Consider the following 20037-nt stretch of genomic DNA (forward strand, 5'->3'; position numbering starts at 1 on the left):
CCTGGGAGCGAAAGCCTGAGTCAGCATGGGACATGGGGTGCCTGTGCTGCACCGACCTGGGGGTGTTTCTTCTCGATCAGCACTCCCTGGGGTCATTCCCTTTCCAGTCACTGAGAAACCACTACATCATTGCAGCAGAAGCTTCCAGAGGCTTTCGGTCTTGTCAGGGCTTTTGGGCACAAGTTTTGCGGGTGCTCTGTAGTGGGTAATAAAGTGCTGCACCTTCAGAACAAAGAGACAAAATGAACAGCCCATTGAGACAGTAGCAGAAATACATGTTTATGTGTGGATTACTGAGTGGTACATGAATATGGGTTAACACAACTCCTCAGTGCACACTGGAGAGCTCCAGACTGAAAACCTGCCGCTCATGGGTGGGAGGAGCTGATGCGCCCTCCTGCCTTTGCTCCAGCCCTTGGGCACAGTGTTTAGCACCCTCCAGGGAGTGACCAAGGCCTGAGGGGAGCCTGGAAGAGCTCTGGGACACTTTCAGCCACTGGGCTTTGGTAGTGCCCAAGTCTGGGACTGGGCAGTCCTGGTGGTGCCCAGCCTCAGCACGCAGGGCAACAGCTGGGTGGTTCACCCTGTGGTTGATGAGGTGCAAGGTTCAGGGTTGCTGAAGTCACCCAGGGTTGCTGAAAACACATCAAACCATCTTCTGGTGTTTCTCTGGAATATGCAGCTGCAGGGAGCCATTTTCCATGTGCCTGTGGCAGGGAGTGGGTGCCAGGGTGGCGTGGAGGCAGTGCCTGGTGCCCCACGCCCCTGGCTGCAGCGTGGGGTTGCCTTGCTCCACGGCAGAGATGGGGGTCCCTTGGGGGCACAAGACCTGCCTCCTGCACCAGCCCAGGTGCCAGGTGCCCATGCCAGAGGCCATGGGCACAGGGTGATCCTGAAGGATGCACCTTTGTGTTCGCTCAGCTGGATGGCCAAGGTTTCCCTCAAGAGGGTCTGGAACAATGCAAAACCCATGCACGCTCCTCTCTGTGATGGATCCCAAGCACCACATCCAGAAACTTTGCTTTTTGGCTCTCTGACTCTCAGGGGGTCAAGATGCCCACGTTACAAATATATATGTGTGTGTATGTGTATATATGAATACAGGAATAATGTTGTGTTTATATACTGCTATATATGCCAAGTGTCACAAGAGCTAGAGTGATAAAATACCTTAAGTATCTCCTACCTGAAATATGATGGTTGGCATCAGCCCAATAGCAAATACCTCTGGGCTGGTGAAAAGCTGGGCCATGGGATTGGTACAAGTGTTGCCACCTTTCTGGGCAAGTCTGCTCAAGTAATTAGCCAAATGGCCCTTCTACACAAACACAACTTCCCTAGAGCTCCAAAACACTTCAGTGACCACATTTCTGCCCACCCAGTAGATCACGGGCAGCCGCCAGCGTAGACTTCTAGCATTTTAACAGAAATTGAGCCAGGGAGGGGTTGCCAGCAGAGCTGCCACATTTCTCCTGAATCCTGCCTGCAGCTTTCATTTCAGCACATACATACCCAGACACCTTCTCCCTGCCCCATGTGTCACTGATGCAGCAGTGACGTCCCAGGGTTTGATGGTGCATAGCAAGAGCCTCCAGCAGCATCCCGACCTTGTGGCAGTGGTGGTGGTGGCATTTAACTGTGAAACATGTGAGCGAATATGGAAATAGCTGCCAAAGGATTAAGCAGAAATTAAAGATCCAGGTCTTCCTGCAGGGAAGCCTGTTAGGTTTTGCATTTCTGAGTCACGCTGTAAATGAGGAATTTTAACATGCTGAACCCACTTGTATTGATACCAGTTCATGGAGACTTTGGGAGGGTGCAGGGAGCATGTGCAGGCAGAGGTGGGGGGAGCACCCTGCAGCAGAGGGGCTGCCCAAGGCCCCCATCCTACACCTAGCCCTGCTTCTGCCTCCCCCTTGCTGCCCACCTGAACGATGGACACTGCTGGGGGGTCCTGTGCTCTTTTGATGGGACCCTCCTGCTGCTCATGGGCTCCTTTGGCCTCTTTAGGGCCACCCAAGCCACCCTCTGCATTCACCCCAGGGGAATGCCTGTAAGCATCGACCCTGCTGCTCCAGCACCGACTTTCCCAGGCCTTTTGCTCCAGAGCTTAAAAAAAGAGTCACATTTGTGACCGCCTCCATCCTTTCCCTGCCTCCCCACTCCTGCCTGGAAAGAACAGCCCATTTCCTGCAGCTTGGGATGTATTTTTCTTCATTGCCATAGTGACAACTTGTAAATATTTGGGGCTGGTGGGGTTTTGATCAGATTTTGAAAGTCTTGAACAGGCTGGCAAATCCATTGTTTATGTTACTTCATTTTGCATAGAGTCCCATGACTTGCAGTGAGGCAGAGCAGCCCAGGATGCCTGTGAACAGCAGGGCCATGGATGTTTTGCTGGCACCTGCCAGGTTGCTGGCTGAAGCAGCTCTTTGCAAGCCATGACCCTGTGGATGATGCACAAGGAAACCAACACAGGGATGAACCACCCAGGCCCCATGGAGCAGGGGTTTATCACATTTCCCTCAAGGCTGAAATGAGACCCTGTGGGCTGCTTTTCATATATGCCCTTGCCCCATCCTCAGGTGTGGTTTATTCTGTTAGCAGAGGGCTGGCTTTGAATCATTAGAAAGCAGCAAGTCCTTTTTAGAAACAGCCTATGGAAACACATGGCCTGGTCAGATAGGAGGACACAGGAGAGAGAGATTCAGGCTACACAAACTCAGCAGGGCGAGAACACTCTGTTCTAGAAGCCAGGGGGTTATTTTTCATGTTTCCAATGATGGGTTTGTTTTGGTTTGGATTTTTCAAAGTGGATCTGAACAGTTGGGATTTCAGCTTTCTTTTCCCCCATCATGTCTTCCCTTCCTCCTGTGCTAGACGCTGGGTTTGTGCAGAAGCATTGCTTTGGTGTGCCTACTGCAGAGAGAAGCAACTGAAACAGGAGAGCCCTGTGGCAGCCCCCGGAGCTGCATCCCAGCACACCATGAGGGCTGTGCACTGAGATGTGGCACAGGATGTGCCCTGGCAGCTCAGGGCGCCGTGCAAAGGCTGGAGTGAGCAGGAGCTCTGGGTTGCTAAGCAGTCCCAGTGTTTTGGACCAACAGGTCTCATTTTATCCTCTTGTTTTGGAATTAGAAAGAAGCAAACAGGCTGACTCCGAGTGGAGCTGCTGGGGAAGCGGTGCCACAGGCTCGCTCTGCTCACCCCTGGTGCCAGCCAGGCACACGCTGCGGCACCTGCTCCTGCCGTACAGCAGTCCCTGCCATCCTTGTCACAGTGCCATCCTTGCTGTACGTGTCAGTGTCACTGGTGTCCCTGCTGTGCCCCCAGCCCTGGCCTGCTGTCACTGTGCCTGCTGATTGGCTGCTTTTGGAAGGAAGGTGATGCAAATCGGGCAGTGGATGTGTCCCATGACACCTTGACCAGGGAGGGGAGCACCTGCAGAGCACCAGTGCAGTCTCAGCAGCACCCTGAGAAGTTGGGAGAAAGGAGCCAGCCTGGGCCAAACCAGCAATATGGGCAACACTGAGAAAAATTGTCATGTTCTAAGGAGTCACAAGAAGGCAAAGTCAGGACCTCTGAGCCTCCAGCTAATGCCAAGCTCTGCGGCACCAGGGATGTGTCAGCTGGCCACATGGCTCCTGGTCACTGCAGAGCTGGAGCTGCTCCCTCACCCTTTTGGGTCCCAACTCCAGAGAGTTTCTGCAAATTGGTCTTTTGTGGGAGAGGAAAGAGATGGTAAGAGAGGAAACACCAGGACATTGGATAGTCCAAAGCATGGGGGGAGGTGCTTAGCAACACCTCAGGGTGCTCTAGGTGGTATCGAGAAAGCAAAGCGGCTGCAGGAGAAGGGGCAGGTGTTTAGACAGAAGCAGTGGGGGTGCCTCGCACAGCCCTGCTGCACTGCTACTTGATTAACTCATGATAAAACTCCGACCGCACAAATCTGGGCAGGGAGTCTTTTTCCATCAGGGCAAAGATCCTCTTCTGGGCCATGTCAAAGCTGGTTGGTGATGGCTCCACCAGGTTCTTCATGGTCACAGCCTTGGTGAAGTGGTCGATGTTCACCTGTCATGAAAGTGTAAGAGGGATGGGCACCTGCCTTTGGAGGGCTGAGTGATGGTCTCCCCTTGCCTGCTCTGTCCCACCAACAATCATGCAAAGGGCGAGGGAAGAGACTGAAGCAGATTAATTTCTCTGGTAGAATTATTGGTGGCAAAGCTGTCAGAATGAGCTCTGTTCTGCTGCAAAGCTAACTTGGGGAGGAAGATTACTGTACGTTGTCATCCCTTATGATTGATGTCATGCCTCTGTGGGGAAGGGGGAGACAGGCATGTGTTGGGGGTATCCAACAGAGGCTGAGCATGCAAACAGGGGCTCCAGGGTTGTGAAGGATGGGAGTGCAGCATCCAAGACCCTCATCCATGGCATGAGGTGCCCTGCAGCCATCGCTGTCCTTCGGGGTAGAGACTGACAGGGCTGCAGCCTCATCCCTCCCAGTACCATCTCCTGCCCCATGGCCACTGACCTCTTTGGGTGCCTCAGTCTGGATGAACTCCTCATAGATCTTTTTGGCCTTCTCTGCCATCTTCACAGGAGACTTGGTTTTCTTGTAGTCCTCGCAGGCCACCCAGAACTCGGCGTTCTCCTCGCTGAACTCGGAGCGCAGGAAGCTGCGGAAGCTGGCGAGCCCATCTGGGGGGGCAAGGGGGAGGTGAGCCCCTGCTTGAGCACTGGCAGTGCAAGGGGGGCCAAATCCTCACTGAGCACCCCAGGGGACATGGAAAGAGGGGAGGTGACCAACCACAGGGGGATGTTAACTTACAGGGGTTTTGCAGGAGCTTCTCCAAGGAATCACGCCACTGCAGAGCCTCTTCCAGAGAGGGCCTGAGGAGAGTAAAGAAAGCCCAGGTGGTCCATGGTTACCCCACAGCCCCTATCTGGGCTCCAGGTTTTTCAATAATTCCTTTTAAAACGGGGAGGAATGGAGTAACAAGTTGCAGAGACTTTCAGAGCGGAGGCAGTGGTCTGGGGATAGAATGGGGATGCTGCTGCATCACAGCACAGGGGAGGATGATAGCCGAGTGCAGGGAGGGTGAGGATGGCGTGGGGAAGGCGAATTCCCCCGTGCTTGGGCAGAGCTGTGGCCGAGGGCTGCAGAGCGAGTCCTACCTGCAGCCACCTGGAGCCTCCTGCCCCAGCGCCCACACACAGGAGGGCAGCGCAGGGGCTCTGCGGGCGGCTGGGAAGCATCCCTGCGTTTTCCTGCTGGGGTGAGGGAAGATGCTCCCCGCTGGCCGCAGGGGCTGGGTCATAGCCGGGGTCAGGGCCCTCGGCTCCCACGGCCTGCCCGCCCCGTTCCCACGCCCTGCGGCGGGCCGGGTCGCTGGCCTCGGCGCCCTTCCCACTGGAAACCTCCACTGTTTTCCATCTCCACCGTTTTTCCTCTTTTTTTTTCTTTAATATATTTTTCAATGCGATGTTTGCAGTGAGACTGAATGGTTTTGTGGGTGGTTTTGTTGTTGTTGTTGTTTGTGGTTTTTTGTTGTTTTACTCAAGCCTGGAGGAGTTTGACCAAGCTGCCCTGGGCTCCCAGATCCTTCCCTGCATCCCTGCCAGCGTTAGCTGGAGGGCAAGAGAAGCCCCCTGCTTGGCACTGAGTGCTGGGCTGGCTGTGGACCTTCTCCACTCCTTGAAGGCAGTGCTGCACTCACTTGTTTTGCTGCTGCAGGGGCCACACATGGGGGCTGAAACCCCTTGTCTGAGCAGAGCATCCCTGGGAGCAGGGAGGGAGAGTGGGCAGAACAGCCCATCCTGGTCCTGGGGCCCCTGGAGCTTCATGGTCCTGGGTGCCCAGTGGTGGGGCTGGGGAAATACATGTGCTGATGCCCGGTCATGTCACGCTGTCCAGGTGGCTCCAGCAGGGAGAGAAGAGTGGCAGAAATACCAGGCTTGCTCAGGGTAGGTACCAGCCCTCACTTGTCACCAAACCATCAGCAGTAGGCACCGTGACAGGGGGTTCTTATCCTTCACTTTCTGGATCTTGAACAAACACAGTTTGCACTTCTGTCAAGGATCAAAGCTATCCCTGCCCCCATGTCCCTGTCAGGTGACTTCTCACCCCACTGAGGAGGAGCATCACTGCAGCAACCTAACGCAATCCAGATTTCCTGGAAACCACCAAATTCACTTTCCCATTATCTGAATGTCCCTGGGATGATATTAACTGCGAGTGAGATGCTGACAGGTGAGTGATGCCAGGGCTACACAGCGATGCAGTGTAGGAGAAAACAGCTCCTCTAGAGAGTGGGGAGTGGAGATGTTCTCTGGCTTTCTGTGGGGGTGGCTAATGGAGATAAATGTGTCTCTGTCACAGAGGCATCTGGGGCACAGCAGCGATGGAGTGAGAACCACAAAATCCACCGGGCTCTGCCAGCCCTCCTTGGCACAGGCAGCTCTCATCGGGGAGTGCCGTGTCAGGCAGGCACCATGCTGGCAAACGTCCCCCTGCATATTACCCCCTGCACCCTGGATTGGCAGGCAAAACAATTAATGTTTCATGTGCTTTAAATAATGTTGATAAACCAGTATTATACACCAGCTTGGTGCTGGGGAGCAATGGTCAAGCCAAAGACCATAGGGTGAGGAGGGCCTGTCACCATGAAGCTGGCCCGAGCCAGACATCATGCCATGAGATTGTGCACCCAGCTCAGGGACACGCTGCCACCCCAAAGCCGGGTGGCTGCAAAGGCTGGCACCTCTGGGTTGAGGCAGGTGACTCAGAGAAGTCCAAGTGCCATATGCCTCTGGGAAAACCTTTATCGAATAACATGAAATCTCACCAAAAGTAAATTGAGCTTCCATGGGAAATCTAGTTTCCACAGAGCTGTATTGCCTGACATGTCTCATGCTGCCCTGACATAACTTCCTGAGCCTGCACCTAGTAGGCAGGTCATGAGGAGTGTGCCACAAACTACCTGCCATGGAGACCCTACTGTGCCAGCCCTCAGCGGGGCTCAGCTCCTCTGCCTCCCAAAAGGGCTTGTATCTACCCCGGTGACTGGGCACATGTACCGCTGCAGCCCAGCCCAGTGCAGTACTCACTTCTGGGCCTTGGGTGGCTTCTCTGGCTTCTCGGGGTAGGGGATGATGAAGTCAATGGTTGAGTCAGGCTTCTGGAGCAGTGTGCCCAGCTTTGTCTTGATCTCCTTGGCCCTGCAGCAGAGGAGGAACAGACACAGGTCAGGCAAAGGAACAGTGGGACACTCACAGTCCCTGCCCTGCACCCACTCTCTAATTAATTCCAGATGAACAAATGGACCCTAATGCTGTAAATGCTGTGTCTGTCTGCGGCATTTCTAAACAGGCGCTGCACATTAGCGGCAGCTCTTGATCTTGATCTCCTCCCTCTGTCCCCATCTGTGGCCAGGATAATTGTATCACCAGGGCTGTCAGGCTGCCCTGGGGCTGAATTAGGGGCGTGTGTGCAGCACTCAGTCTCTATAGAGATGAGCTTGAAGAAGGGCTGGTGAGGAGGCGAAGGAGCTGCCTTTGGAGCAGAGGCTGTGCGGGTACTGTGCTGGAGGGTTCCTGCGCCATGGTGCCATCCCATGCTGTGCCACCAGCCCCACCCTGCTGACAGCACTCAGAGCCCTTTTACAGATATATAGCATGTTTGTCAGTAATACATAAGCCTTATATCTGCAGTGGGAAGGGTCCTGTAAACAGGCACCTCCTGGGTGCTGCCTTCTCTGGGCAGAGAGGGAAAAAAGGTTTCAGGAGCTGAAGACTGCCAAAGGCTGACTGCCACTTCCCGTTGCACCAAGGCCATGCTCCAGACCTGCATTTGGAGGATGCAGAGATAAGAGGGGGTCCTGGGGCTTGGCAGCAGGCCCAGCTGTCTCCCAAATTGTTCCCTTTCATGCAACACAAGTAGTAATTAGGTCCTGAGCATCTAAAACTGCTAAGGAGGCTCCCCCGCAACCCCGCTGCAGCTCAGGGATGGCAGCAAGAGCAAGCTGAGCTTTTGCAGGGAACACTCAGGTGTGCTGTGTGAGGCTGAAGAAATAAAGGGGTGAAAACAGACAGACACACAGACACACCCTAATCCCCATCTTTGCAGGGCAGGGCTTTTCCCTGGCACAGCAACATTTGGTGGCTTCCAGGTTATCTTGCTGACACAGGAGGTGAAGGAGAGGGGACAGACTGCTCCTCACAGGCTGACTGGGCTGAGCTTTCAGCATGGCTGGCTAAGCTGGACAGCAGCTCCCTGTCTTCAGGACTCCCTGCAATTTTCCTCTCTGCTGTTTATTTTCACAAGCCCTCTGTGGAAGATCACTCCATTGCTATGTCTGCTATTTCATTTCAATTCCTTTGATTTTTTCCCTCCTTGTAAAACTCTCTCTCTGTGTTTTGGTTTCCACCCACCAGTCCCAATGGGTGACATTTGGAGACCCGGCACAGGGCTGTCTGCTCTGCTCTGCTCCCTGTCTCCCATTTCTGCTGCAGAAACCTGCCTCTGAGCAGCCACCCTTGCATGCAGGTGGGCAGCAGGACCAGGCAGAGAGAGCAGCCCTGCCTGGGGCTGCAGGGACCGCCCGCAGCGGGTGTGCAGCACAGGGCAGCACACCCAGAAACACAGCTGTTCTCATGGACAGGGTCAGCAGCTACAGGGACAGTTTCCATTGCTAGTGCTTCTGAGAAAACCTGAACCTTGGAAAGCTCAGGACCTCAGGAAAAAGGTTACAAGGTCACCATGCTCCCACATGGAGTGTGTGGGACAGGGATGCAGCCCTTCATCCTGCTGTAAGTAAATAGGTGAAATGCAGACAGGTGCTCTGAGCCAGAGCTGGTTCTTGATGTCCTGGGGCCAGCTCTCCGGCAAGCCTCAGCTGCCCCTTGGCACCTGCTGGCCAGTGCTGCTATACTGGGACTACCTGGCGTAGCCCTGACCCATGGGGATGGCACAGCTGTAGGGACAGTGAGCAGGTGAAGTGGGCAGCCCCCTTAACACCAAAGCAGTGGGTGGGTGCAGAGGGAGCCACAGAACAGCTGAGGGGACAGGATGGCCTCTCCCTTGGCTCTCCTTTCCCAACATCTGCACTTGTGGCCACAGGTTTCTGTGGGAAGGGGACACATGAGCTCAGGGAGCATCTCTCAGGAGGAGCTGAGCAGAAATGCTGGGTGCCACCTTGTCCCTCTCCCAGTGTTCGAGAGGGATGAGTCAGGATGTTGCCACGATCAAGCCCCTGCCAGTGCCAGGTGCTGTGCAGCAGGGACAGTCCCTTCCAAGCAACTGGACTACGTGTCACATCATGGGCGGTTCATCCAGCAGGAGCAGGGGGGAAGAGCAAGGGGCCGGGGGCTACCCACCTTGGAAGCAAGGACAGTGGATACCAGGTGTTCCTGAGCAGGCAGAGATCCCTCTGCCTGCTGTGCTGTGCGTGCTGCTAGCAGGGGATCGAAAGTCAGACTTAGCCCATGATGACCCAAGGAAGAGAGGAGCGGGACTCTGCTGCTGTCAGAGCAGCACCTGGGGACTCCATGCCCTGGTGCGGATGAGGCCAACACCTACACGAGGTCTGGATGCAATTGATGGTGGCTTCACACAAGTGCTCAGACCTGACTCAAAACCTTGCTCTCTGATTCCCATCCTCTGGCAGTGACCTATGGCCAAGAGCTGTCATGCTCCAGAGGCACTGAGGCCCTCAGCAGTCCCATCCTGCTCCATCCCGTGGTGTTGCCAAGGGTCCCCCAGCAGCTGCTGAACCCCCTGGAGCCCTGCAGGTGTGGGGACAGCAGCAAGAGCCTCCCCCCTGCACCAGAGCAATTCCCTGGCAGTGGGACCTTCATGACATCTGCAGAGACAGCAGAGATAGGGAAGGTTGTTAAAAGGAAGTAAGGAAGTACAGGAGCGGGCTGAAAGCCTGTGGCTGAGGGAGGGAAGGGCTATTTAAAGACACCATCCTGGCGTCCTCCAGCAGATGGATTACAAGCTATCAAGGAAGGCTTCAGAGAAGGCTAAACAGCAGAGGAAAAAAGCAGCTATAAACAAAAAAGGCATCTTTAAAAAAAAACAACCAAACCCCGGCCAAGTGAGAAAAAGCAAGAGGACTGTAAATGGTGGAAGGTCAACTGTGAGAACATATGGGAGCAAGCCAAGAAAAAGTCTGAGAAATAGCTTCCAAGAAGCATTAATAGAAAATATGGGCTCTGTCAAACATATCAAGAACAAGAAGGGCTGCTGGGGAGGGCCAGGAGAGACTCCAGCTTTAAAAGCAAAACAAAAATAGAAGCTCAAAGGAGCTGAAAGCTAAAGGTGATGCTGTGCCTGAGGGCAGGAAGGTGCCAGAGGAAATGCCCCTTCACATGCAAAAGCCTCCGGAGGGGATTTGAGGAGCCATAAAGCTGCAAGAGTGGTGCTGCATGGGCATGTCAGTGGCAGCTGTGTCAGACCCATGGTGGACACATGGACAAATATGGTCTATTGGAGAGGAGTCAAGGCTCTTCTGGCAGTAGGAAGAGATTCCTTTCAACCTATCATCCCTCTCTGAAGAGGCCAGAAAACACGTGCTGTGGGGAGAGCCGGGGGAGCAGCTCCTTGGATGGGCAGGGCACCTTGGATGGGCTCTGCAGACCCCAGGCAGCGGCAGGGGAAGGTCAGGCCATGGATGCCAGTGTGGGAAAGGTAGCACACACCTGTGGGGATGGTGCTGGGGGAGCGTGGGCCGGGAGCGTGCCGTTCAACAGGCACTGGGGGAGGGTCAGTGGCCGAGCAGGCGATATCGTAGTCCCGTGTGTGGCACTTGGGGACGAGCTGTGAGTAGCTGCAGGAGGGTCTCGTGCCACAGCAGTGGAGCAGCTGGAAAGCCTCAATACAATGGAGACTGCACAGGAGACAAATGCAGTTCTGACTCTGCGTGTCAAAGTGTGAATGAGGCCTTCAAGAGTGAGGATTTGAGGGCATAGTAGATGAAAACATCAGCATAGCAGGAGTGGGAGAAAATCTTTATTAAGAAAATTTACTGTTAAAAAGCGTCAGAAGAGCGGCAACAAGGGTGATAACAGAGCAGAAACATGTGGATCACCCACATGAAACTGGAAGAGTGCTCTTGGCTGCCCATGGCACAGGAGACTGCAGCAGAGCAGGAAGGTCAGCATGGATTCATGAGCATTGCAGAAAGACAGGTTTCCAACAACAAAATCATCCCAGACCTGTACTCCTGTTTGTGTCTGTGGTGAGAATTTGCCTTTTGGGCAAGCAGCATCAGCCCCCAGTGGCGCAGTTTCAGCTGGAACTTCTCTGGAGCTCCCCTCAGGGCAGTGAATTTCCCACTGTCAGTCTCATCCAAAAACCAGTGCTAAGGCATTTGCAGGTGTGAGGGAACCCTCACTGAGGGATTCACTTGAGTCTATTCCTAAGTTTCCCCCTTAGGTGAAGCACTGAGTGCCCTGATGCTGCAGTGAGACCTCAGGTGCTTTGCACCTCTGCTTCTCACTGGACACCCTCCAAAGCCGTGGGAGCAGAGGAGAGGACAGGTTCCAGTCAGCATGGAAATGGCCAGGGGCTGGAGACTGCCTGAGCTCCCAAGGGTTTGAGAGGAGCCTCTGCCACCATCAGGGGCAGGTTTTGCGGTGAGAACCAGGGTGGATAGGGATGAAGATAAGGATGGGTGCCACAAGGGGGGCAGAGCTGGTGCTCTGTACAGGGGTGAGCCTTGTGAGAGGGGCCAGGTCTGGCTATTCCATGTGTGAGCGATACGCAGGCAATTAGAAGAAGATTGTGAGGCACTTCGGAGACAGGGCTGTTTCCACCTCTGAAAAGCAAAACCTCTGTCCTGATTTTTTTCCTCCTCTTCTCCACGTGTTTTGCGGAAATTAAGATCTGAGGATGAAGCACTCCTGCCCAGAACGGTGGAGGGCTGGGTTTGGAGCAGCCCAAAATCACCCAGCAGAATGAGCCCCAGGGCAGAGCGGGGAGTTCAGACCGAATCAGCACTCATCCTGCCAAGGATCTCAGCCACTTGCAGCACCCACTAGACCACCCCCAGCAAGCTTCCCTTCCCTCCCCGTTCAGAGCTGGATAATGCCAGTCCCCATGAGAGATGCCCATCACGGGGGTGTGCTGCAGGAAGAGCCCCTGTGCCCCCAGAGCCCTGCGGGGAGCCAGCCCCTGGCATCCCGCACATCCCGGCCGCTCTCACCTCTCCAAGCACGTGTGGGGCAGCGCTGCTAATCCTTTGCACATCTTGGCAGGCTGTAGTTCCCTCGGCCGTGAGAAGAGTGTGAGTGATGGCCAGAGCGGGCAGCAGAGGCTCTGTCTGCAGCCCAGCTGCCTCCCTCGTTCCTATATAGCGCCGGAGCTGGAGCCCCGCCAGCCCCGTATCCAATGCCGGCCGGCCTGCTGCAGCTGGCCCCAGCCCCGGCGGCTTCTGGGCTTTGTTTTCTTCTCTCTAAGCTCACACAGGGGGAAGAAAAATGTGGATTTGCTGGGGTGAGATCAGGTAATCCAATTGGAAGGGCCAAGCTGATGTTTAGGGGGCTTCAGGAAGCCCACAGCATTTCTTTGAATGATGCTCCAGGTCAGTATTTAGAAGAGCCAGGTAGAAATGCGTCATTCAAGTGAGATTTTTCCAGTGAAAAATTGAACTTTCAGAAGAATAAAAGTGCTTATGAGAAGTCTTGCTGTTGCTTTCAAGGCCATGGCTAATGTCAATATATCCACTGGGTCAACAGTGGTGGTGGCTATCAGTGACTATTGTTTCAAACCTTAGCTCCTGGGTGACTATGAAAATGTGCCTCTCTGTGTTTTGTTTAACACTGGGAGCTGGAAATAGGGACTTTGCTCCCAACCTGGCTGTCCACACCCAGGTGCACTAACAACCATCATTTCCCTGGGTAAAACCCAGGGTTGCATTTAAACTCAGCTCTTGGTCCCCTTTCCCTTATGTTGTGTCAGAGATGTGCTTGCCTGCCTCTGGCTTCTGGCTGGATTTTGGGCCTGTTGTGGGATTATGCAGCAACACACTGCCTATGTTCAGGCATCTGAGTACAGTAAGTGAAAACTGGAAGTCTGCTGGAAACTGCCTCCCTGGAGAGCTTGGGCTGGCTTTGTACTGGTTTGTAGTGGAAATTGAATGAAAAAAGCAAAGCTGACAATTTCAGAGAATGAGATGAGATGCTCAGATAATAGTGGCTTGGGCTGATTAGAACCCGCAAGATGTACTCAGGCCAGGGGTCAGAGCCAGGGTGTGGTGGGCTGCCCTTTCCTCCGCTGGCATGGAGGTGCCCACCAGCCTCCCTCGTGTCTCACAGAGTGGGGAAGGGAAGAGCAGCACCAACAGAGGACAGAGGTCCTTTACTCTTGCAGGCTGTTCTCATTCTGCCCTGTTCCCAGAGGACTCAGGAGGAGCTTGGAGGTGCCTCACCCCAACCAGGAGTAGCACAAGGCTCACTGGCCCCATCTCCCAGCAGCTGGGGTGCAGCCCCTGCTCCCTGGAGGAACATAGCCTTGCAAACTGCACCTTTGCTGGGCTGTGCCAGTGCCCTTGGGGCCAGAGAGTTCATCAGAGCCACGCATTTGCTAGCAGGGATGTCACCAGGATGTCACTGAGTGCCACTCAGAGGCTGCTTTGAAGCGTGGTGCTGTTTGCAGGAGGCTTTGCCGGCTGCTCAGGCAGCCCCTGGCTCGGAGGGAAGGCAGTGACAGCATGGGTCGGACAAAAGGGACTGGCGGTTCCCACAGCTCAGGGCTGGCAGGGACAGTGGGGCTGTGGCACCTCCTGGGAAACGCCCACTGCTGAGCCCTTGGGAACGCAGCGACCCTTTCATCATGAATCGTCTGTAATAAAGCCACCGTGGGAATCCCAGGAGAATGTGGGTCTGTGGGACCAGGTGGTTTGTGTTCACGCTGTCCTCTGTCCTCCTGCAGCCTCTGAGCACCCTCCCTGCTCTGCTCTCCCCCAGCTGCAGCCGGGGCTGCGCGCCCTTGGAACGCCGAGAGCCTCGCCAGGCGTGCCAAGGACTCCATCCCTGCTCCAGCTCGGCTCCACCTCTGCAGAGGAACATGGAGCTTTCCCCAGTGAGACCCCCTGGAGGGACTGGGTCTCTTCCCTACAGACTTCAGTCTCCTTCACCTCCTTCAGCCCTAGGCGGGCAAATCCCCTCTGCTGTAATTCAGTGACCAATGGTCTAAAATCTCTTCCAAAGCTCTGGGGTGGGGGTTTAAGGAGTGCACAGAGCAAACTGGGCAACTGAGGTCCAAAGTGTGTGAGGAAGCTCCATGTGGGAGGGTGATAAGGAAGCTATACTGTGTGTTAGGATTGCAGCTGTGCATTTTAACACAGATTTATCTGAAACACTGAAAAAGAAACTGTTATCACTGAGTAGAAACAAGGGTTACCCAGAAATGGCTTGTTTTCCACAGACCTTTGTCCAGCAAGAAATGTTTGTTTTGTGTGTTTCAAGGCTTTGGAGTGCTAAGAAAATATTTCCAATAAGAAACTACACAGACCTTCCTCATCTTCTCATGACAGCTTAATTTCTTTAAGAGCCCTTCTGGGAGAGCTTTTTGGAGATCTCAGTGCACTCTGAGGAGCAGACTGTCTTGTGTACACAATGGCTGGTTTCCTCCAAAAGGGCTCCAAGCTTGTGCCTTGCAACTGCCCCCTCAAAAGCCACTTGGAATCTCCCATTACACCAAATTCCTTGGCCCTGTTATTTCCAGACTTTATTATCCTTTCTAGCAACGTGCCTTTTATAGAAGGCAGCCTAGCTGCTCTGCTGTTTCCTGGTTCCCACTGGAACTTTTTAAGAACTAGCATCATATTTAACAATGTTGACCTTTTGGTAAAGGGATCGCTGCAATTCTCACCCAGGAGAGTATTTGGCCATTCATCTGAGTGCTCCTTCTGGCAGGCTTTTAACCATGTGTTCTAAAAATGGTGTTTAAAAACTATTTTTTTCTCCTGCATGCTTTGGGACAGTCATGCACATGTGTGTCCCCTAAGGAATGATGGTAGTGTGAGCTCTCTAACAGCAAAGGGCAATGCAAGTAACTCAGTGAGGCTTTCTGTGATGGCTCATTCCTTCCTATAGAGCCTGATCACATCCTGTCCTTGAGCCTCCCTGGAGAACTTTCTGCTTCTCACATAGTCATAATTCATGTTTATGCCTTTAGGATGCTTTCTCACATCTTCTCTGGCTTGCTTTTCACCTGTAACTTTCCAGAGCTTGAATTATTTTTTTTTATTCTCTCATCTCAATTTTCACTTCTTTTAAGGTCTTACCACTTCAGGTGTTCATTTCCACTCCCTTGTATAAGCACATACCCTTTTAAATAAAATCTCTTTGAGCGTTGAGTGCACCATGCCTGTGTAACCCAGTGTTGCAGGTGACCAGACTTTGTGCTCCTCGTATTTGCGTGATGCTGACCAGCCTACCTCTCATTTCCCTTTGTGCATTAAATACTATTCTAAAGGTGTTGTTTTGCTCTAACTGGGACAGCCTTATCAGTAGCTGTGGCTCTGTGGCCCCTTTGAACTGAGCCCCTCACATGTCTGAGGAGTTGTCTAGGTGCAGGCCTACATCATCTCACTGCCTCCACCAACTTTCTGAGGCCCAAGCCAACGATGGAAATGCTTGTGTAGAAGGAGGAGATGAGATCTAGGCTCCTTCTGTTTGCCACATCCAAGTCACTGACACAGGAGCCATGGGTGAGGTCAGAGAGAATCCTGGAAAGCAGTGTTACCCGGAGCACTGGGACCCGGGCCAGCGGGGAACTTGGGAGTCACGTATGTTCTGCATCCCATGTGGGGAGCCACCGAGTTCCTCGACCCCGAGCATGAGGCCTGAGAACAGCCGGGGCCGCGCCTGGGACACTGCCCTGCTCCTCGTGCCTGCTCCACGCCCACAGAAGGAACCTGCTCCCCTTCTGGCACCTGGGCAGGAGCAAGCCCCCTATAAGGTGTGCACAGGGCTGACCTGAACTTTTGCACATCCAGAGCTTTCCTGGGAAAACGGGGCTGGACTCAGGCTCATTTGTGCTTGCAAGGAAAGCCCAGAGGGATGGGCATTTGCAAGTATTTGCATAGTGTTTTTGTGACTCCAGGTACCAAGTGGCAGGCCAGGTGTGAATAGCAGTGTCCCTAGAGCTCTGCACCCTGAGCAGATGAGGCCAGGAGTGTCTGCACAGGCCTGCCACAGGCAGAGCCACCACTCCCGGCGCCTCAGCAGCTGCTGCTGAGCATCCAGCAGCTCTGCTATCCAAGCAGCACTGGTGCCACCATGTGCTCTGCAAGTGCAGCCTCCATACAGGCAGCTGTGCCTTGTCTCTGCTTTCCTGAGCCTGTCACCTGCCTGTGAGCATTCCCTGATGTGACATGATCTGAGCACATGAGGCTGAGGCTGGGTTATTGGTGTGTGGGTGACAGACATTATTTCAACACAAAGCCAGCACAACCAGATCAGTCACAGGGTTTTATTCAAGGCCTGGATTACATCATCTTTACCCGTATTCATATTATGGATCCAGGCAGCAGAGCACATTGTTTATCCTCACCCAGCAGCCAGCATTTTTGATCCCTTGACAGAATGAGCCAAAGTGCAAAGAAGTGGATGTACCTCTGGCTCCACACTAGCCATGCAAGCACCCCACACCTCTCCCATGCATGTGCTCATCCTCAGCCCAGAGAGCATCTGAAGCACGAACCAAGCTCCTGCCTGCCATCCCTTCTGCTCTATGTGCCCTGCTGTGGCATTGCATTTCCCAGCTCATGGATGGCCCTGTTCTCCAGCACCTTTACCTTCCCCTCTCCTGGCTGCAGCACGCAGGCCACCATAGCCCTGGCTACCATTTCCACAGGCACTGAGTAAGCAGTGGGGAACAGCCGAGCCACAGCACCCAAGAACTGCTGGGCTATCCACTCCATGGGCCGGGACTCCTGGCGCTTGCACAGCAGCACCCTGCAGAGCAAGGAGGTGAGGTGGGTCAGTATGAAACAATACAGGGTGAAAGCTAGAGACTGAGTTCTCCAGCTGCACCAGGGCCCAGACAAGCTCCCTGAACTGACGTGGGCTTTGGCAGGGTCATGGAACGTGACAGAGCTGAGCCCTTGGACACTAAACTCCTTTCCCCACTGTGCTGACAAAAGCAGAATTCCAGTTCTCCTAGGTGGCAAGAGCACAGTACACCTGAAAGGACACAGGTGAGTGTTCCCTCTGCATAAGGTCAAGGTCCATCTGGAGCTAAGCTCTGACCTATGTGCCTCAACCTGTGTTTTTAAGCCCAAGGCTCCTGTCCTTGCATGGCACATGGCACTAGCATTGGGATGGGCCATAGGAAACTGCAGAGCTTGCTCCCTGCAGCGCTGGGAAGCAGTCTGCTCATCCATGAGCTGCATTTGCAGCTGCTGGCATTCTCCACTTCTATCCCAAGCCCTGCCCTAACGTGTCCTTCCTCTTCCTCCATCTCCCAGTGAAGCACTTCCCTGCTGCCCTGGTAACCCTCCACCCTGTGCCCTCCCTCCTCCACCACTACTCACGCTGGCCGGAGAATGGTACAGTGATCAAAACCAACAGCCTGGACCAGGTTTTCCACTTCTCCCTGTCAGAACAGCCAGGCAGGATGAAAGGAGACAAGGATGACTGCAAGCACCATCCCTGCCACCCCATGAACAGGCAGGAAAGGGCTGCTGAGCCAAGGGCAGGATGGCACTAATGCCAACGTGAGGCTGGAACAAGCCAGGCAGGGATCAGCTCTCCAGGCCAGGCAGCCGGGGCGAGGGCCCGTGGTGGACACAGATCACAGGTCAGCAGTGCGCCCTTGCAACCATCACACTGAACTGCAACAGGCTGCTCCGGAGAGCATCTGGACTCAGCATCCAGCCTGGGGATGGATCCAGACAGCACAAGACACTGGCAGGCAGCTCGGAGTCCAGCAGGCTTTGGGAGCTGCAGCACACAACATATGGAGAAAAAAGTGTTTGCGATGGGTGTGGCCCTCCCTGGGGAGCCTGCGGGCTTTCCATCGCGGGATAGTTCATGTCTCACCTGGACACAGCCCTGAGCCTCCCCACATAGCCGTGAAGCCATCCCAGCTTAAGGCTGGGGAACTGTTGTCAGGCTGGACAACCCCAGCAGATGTTTCTAGAGTTTTTGGAGGGAGGCAGACGTTGCATGTAGGTGTTGTGCTGCTTTATAAGAAGAGAGTTGCGTAGCTGTCCAGCCAAGCCCTTCCCTTGTCCTGCAGCAGCAGGACTCCCAGAGCCATTTGCATCTCTAAACCTCAGCTCCTGCTTGTTTCCCGAGCATCCCGGTATCCCGTGACTCCTGCACGAGCATCAGAAGCCCACCCCAGCAGCCCCCTCACCTTCACACGGAGGTAGAGGAAGCGGCTCTGTGGGTTTGCCCCCCGGGAGGACTGCAGGACAAAGTGTTTGCAGCCCCCTGCCCGCGCCAGCTCTGCTGCCTGCGCCACGTAGTCCCGATCCACACGGACAAAGCCATCCTGTGGGGGGAAGGAGGGTCGGTGGGGCAGGGAGCGGGCAGGGGAGGGACAAGCGGGACCCCTGCTCGCTGGGGGTCAAGGGGGTCTCCACTCACTGCGCCAGCCTTGGCCCTGGTAGTGCCCAGGCAGCAGAAGCCCACGTCGTGTCCCTGGAAGGCGGCGGCGTGCTCGCCCAGCCGCTCGAAGTCCACCACCGCCTGCTCCTGCGGGGACGCCGAGGGTCAGCGCCGCCGGCCCGGTCCCGCCACCACGGCCAGCCCTGTACCCGGTCCCGCCACCACGGCCAGCCCTGTACCCGGCCCGTCCCTGCCACCACGGCCAGCCCTGTACCCGGTCCCGCCACCACGGCCAGCCCTGTACCCGGCCCGGTCCCGCCACCACGGCTAGCCCTGTACCCGGCCCGCGCACCACGGCCAGCCCTGTACCCGGCCCGCGCACCACGGCCGCCGCCGCCGCCTCGCCCAGGCTCAGCCGGCGCCGCCCGATCAGCGTGACCCGGGCGAAGGCCCGCCGGGCCAGCAGCTCCCGCAGCAGCACCCGGCCAGTCTCCCCGGAGGCGCCCAGCACGAAGCAGCTCCTGCCGCCGCCGCCCGCCGCCGTCATGCCGAGAGCAGCGGGCGGGGCCGGGCCGGGCCGGGAGCGGTTGCGCCGCCGCGCTGCGGCTCCGCGGGCGGGCGCTCCGTGCCCGGGGAGCCGCGGGCGGACGCGACCCGGGGCTGTTGCCGGGGCCAGGGCGGGACTGCTGGGCGGGGGCAGCCCCGGGGACCCCCGCTCAGCCCGGCCGCTGCGCTCAGCGCGCAGGGAAGGTGCTCCTTGGCCTGTCCCCGCCGGATATCCCTGCAGAGCCGAACCCCCCCGAGGATCCCTGTGCCAGACCCGCTCAGGCGGAGGGGATGTGAGCTGGAGGGATGCTTGGAGGGGTCTGTGACCTCTCCGGTGGCTCCTCTCCAAACCCCGCTGGGTTCAGTGCTCGGCAGCTCTGTCCCCTGGGCAGGAGGTGGGTCACTCCCCAGCCTTGCAGTGACTCCAGTGTGAAGCCTTGCAGTGACTCCCTGGTGCCCGAAGAGCAAGAAGATGAAGCCCACTTCCTTAGGAACTCTCGCTGAGCAGGTCCTGGGATGTGCTGGCAAGCACAGACCCCCGCTGAGGACACTGTGCATTGTCCCTCTGACAGGGACGACGCCAATCCTCAGCGGGGCGGTCCCGGTCCCACCGGGACATGGCTCTGGAGCAGGCATGCGGGCACCCCGCGGCTCTGTGCAGCCACTCCCGTGGGCAGCATCAAGGGGCCCCGCGGCACCACAATCCCGTTTGTCCTGATTCCTGGGGAGGGAGGTGCAGAGGCCTGAATGGCTGCTGTCGGGATCAGCCAGGTGGTTTTCCAGCCTGATGTGTCTGTCAAGTGCGCTCCTTGGCCGAGGGCTGAGGATGAATCCCAGGTGCACGTGCCATTTGCGAGGCAGGACGCGCGTCATGACAGTCACCGGGTTAATGGCTGGCATCCCGCTCCACCTGCCAGAGTGCCGCCG

At 55.6% G+C, this 20037-nt stretch overlaps 2 protein-coding genes across 2 annotated transcripts; both read right to left on the reverse strand.

The window, feature by feature from the left end:
- Window positions 1–254: 254 nt before the first annotated feature.
- Window positions 255–12363, reverse strand: LOC135304719 (regulator of G-protein signaling 5). Its single transcript, XM_064427439.1, has 5 exons — window positions 12207–12363; window positions 7108–7218; window positions 4829–4890; window positions 4532–4698; window positions 255–4071 (listed from the first exon to the last, which is right to left on the reverse strand). Exons 1-5 carry the CDS (start codon window positions 12248–12250, stop codon window positions 3910–3912), a joined length of 546 nt encoding a protein of 181 aa, XP_064283509.1. The 5' UTR covers window positions 12251–12363; the 3' UTR covers window positions 255–3909.
- A 4103-nt stretch (window positions 12364–16466) lies between these two features.
- Window positions 16467–19171, reverse strand: HTATIP2 (HIV-1 Tat interactive protein 2). The gene is made up of 5 exons (XM_064427432.1): window positions 18947–19171; window positions 18604–18711; window positions 18371–18508; window positions 17544–17605; window positions 16467–16965 (listed from the first exon to the last, which is right to left on the reverse strand). The coding sequence occupies exons 1-5, from the start codon at window positions 19109–19111 to the stop codon at window positions 16740–16742; spliced, it is 699 nt and encodes a 232-aa protein (XP_064283502.1). The 5' UTR covers window positions 19112–19171; the 3' UTR covers window positions 16467–16739.
- Between the last annotated feature and the right edge of the window lie 866 nt (window positions 19172–20037).

This window comes from Passer domesticus, chromosome 7 (genome assembly GCF_036417665.1).
Source record: "Passer domesticus isolate bPasDom1 chromosome 7, bPasDom1.hap1, whole genome shotgun sequence".
Classification (NCBI taxonomy): domain Eukaryota; kingdom Metazoa; phylum Chordata; class Aves; order Passeriformes; family Passeridae; genus Passer; species Passer domesticus.

Coding starts and splice junctions, on each gene's coding strand:
- HTATIP2 (XM_064427432.1), bottom strand. CDS start 19,111: ATGACGGCGGCGGGCGGCGGCGGCAGGAGCTGCTTCGTGCTGGGCGCC. Junction 17,606..18,370: donor TCCTCTACCTCCGTGTGAAG/GTGAGGGGGCTG, acceptor CTGTTCTGACAG/GGAGAAGTGGAAAACCTGGT. Junction 16,966..17,543: donor TGTACCATTCTCCGGCCAGC/GTGAGTAGTGGT, acceptor CTTGCTCTGCAG/GGTGCTGCTGTGCAAGCGCC.
- LOC135304719 (XM_064427439.1), bottom strand. CDS start 12,250: ATGTGCAAAGGATTAGCAGCGCTGCCCCACACGTGCTTGGAGAG. Junction 7,219..12,206: donor CCCCACACGTGCTTGGAGAG/GTGAGAGCGGCC, acceptor CCTCTGCTGCAG/GGCCAAGGAGATCAAGACAA. Junction 4,891..7,107: donor AAGCCACCCAAGGCCCAGAA/GTGAGTACTGCA, acceptor TACTCTCCTCAG/GCCCTCTCTGGAAGAGGCTC.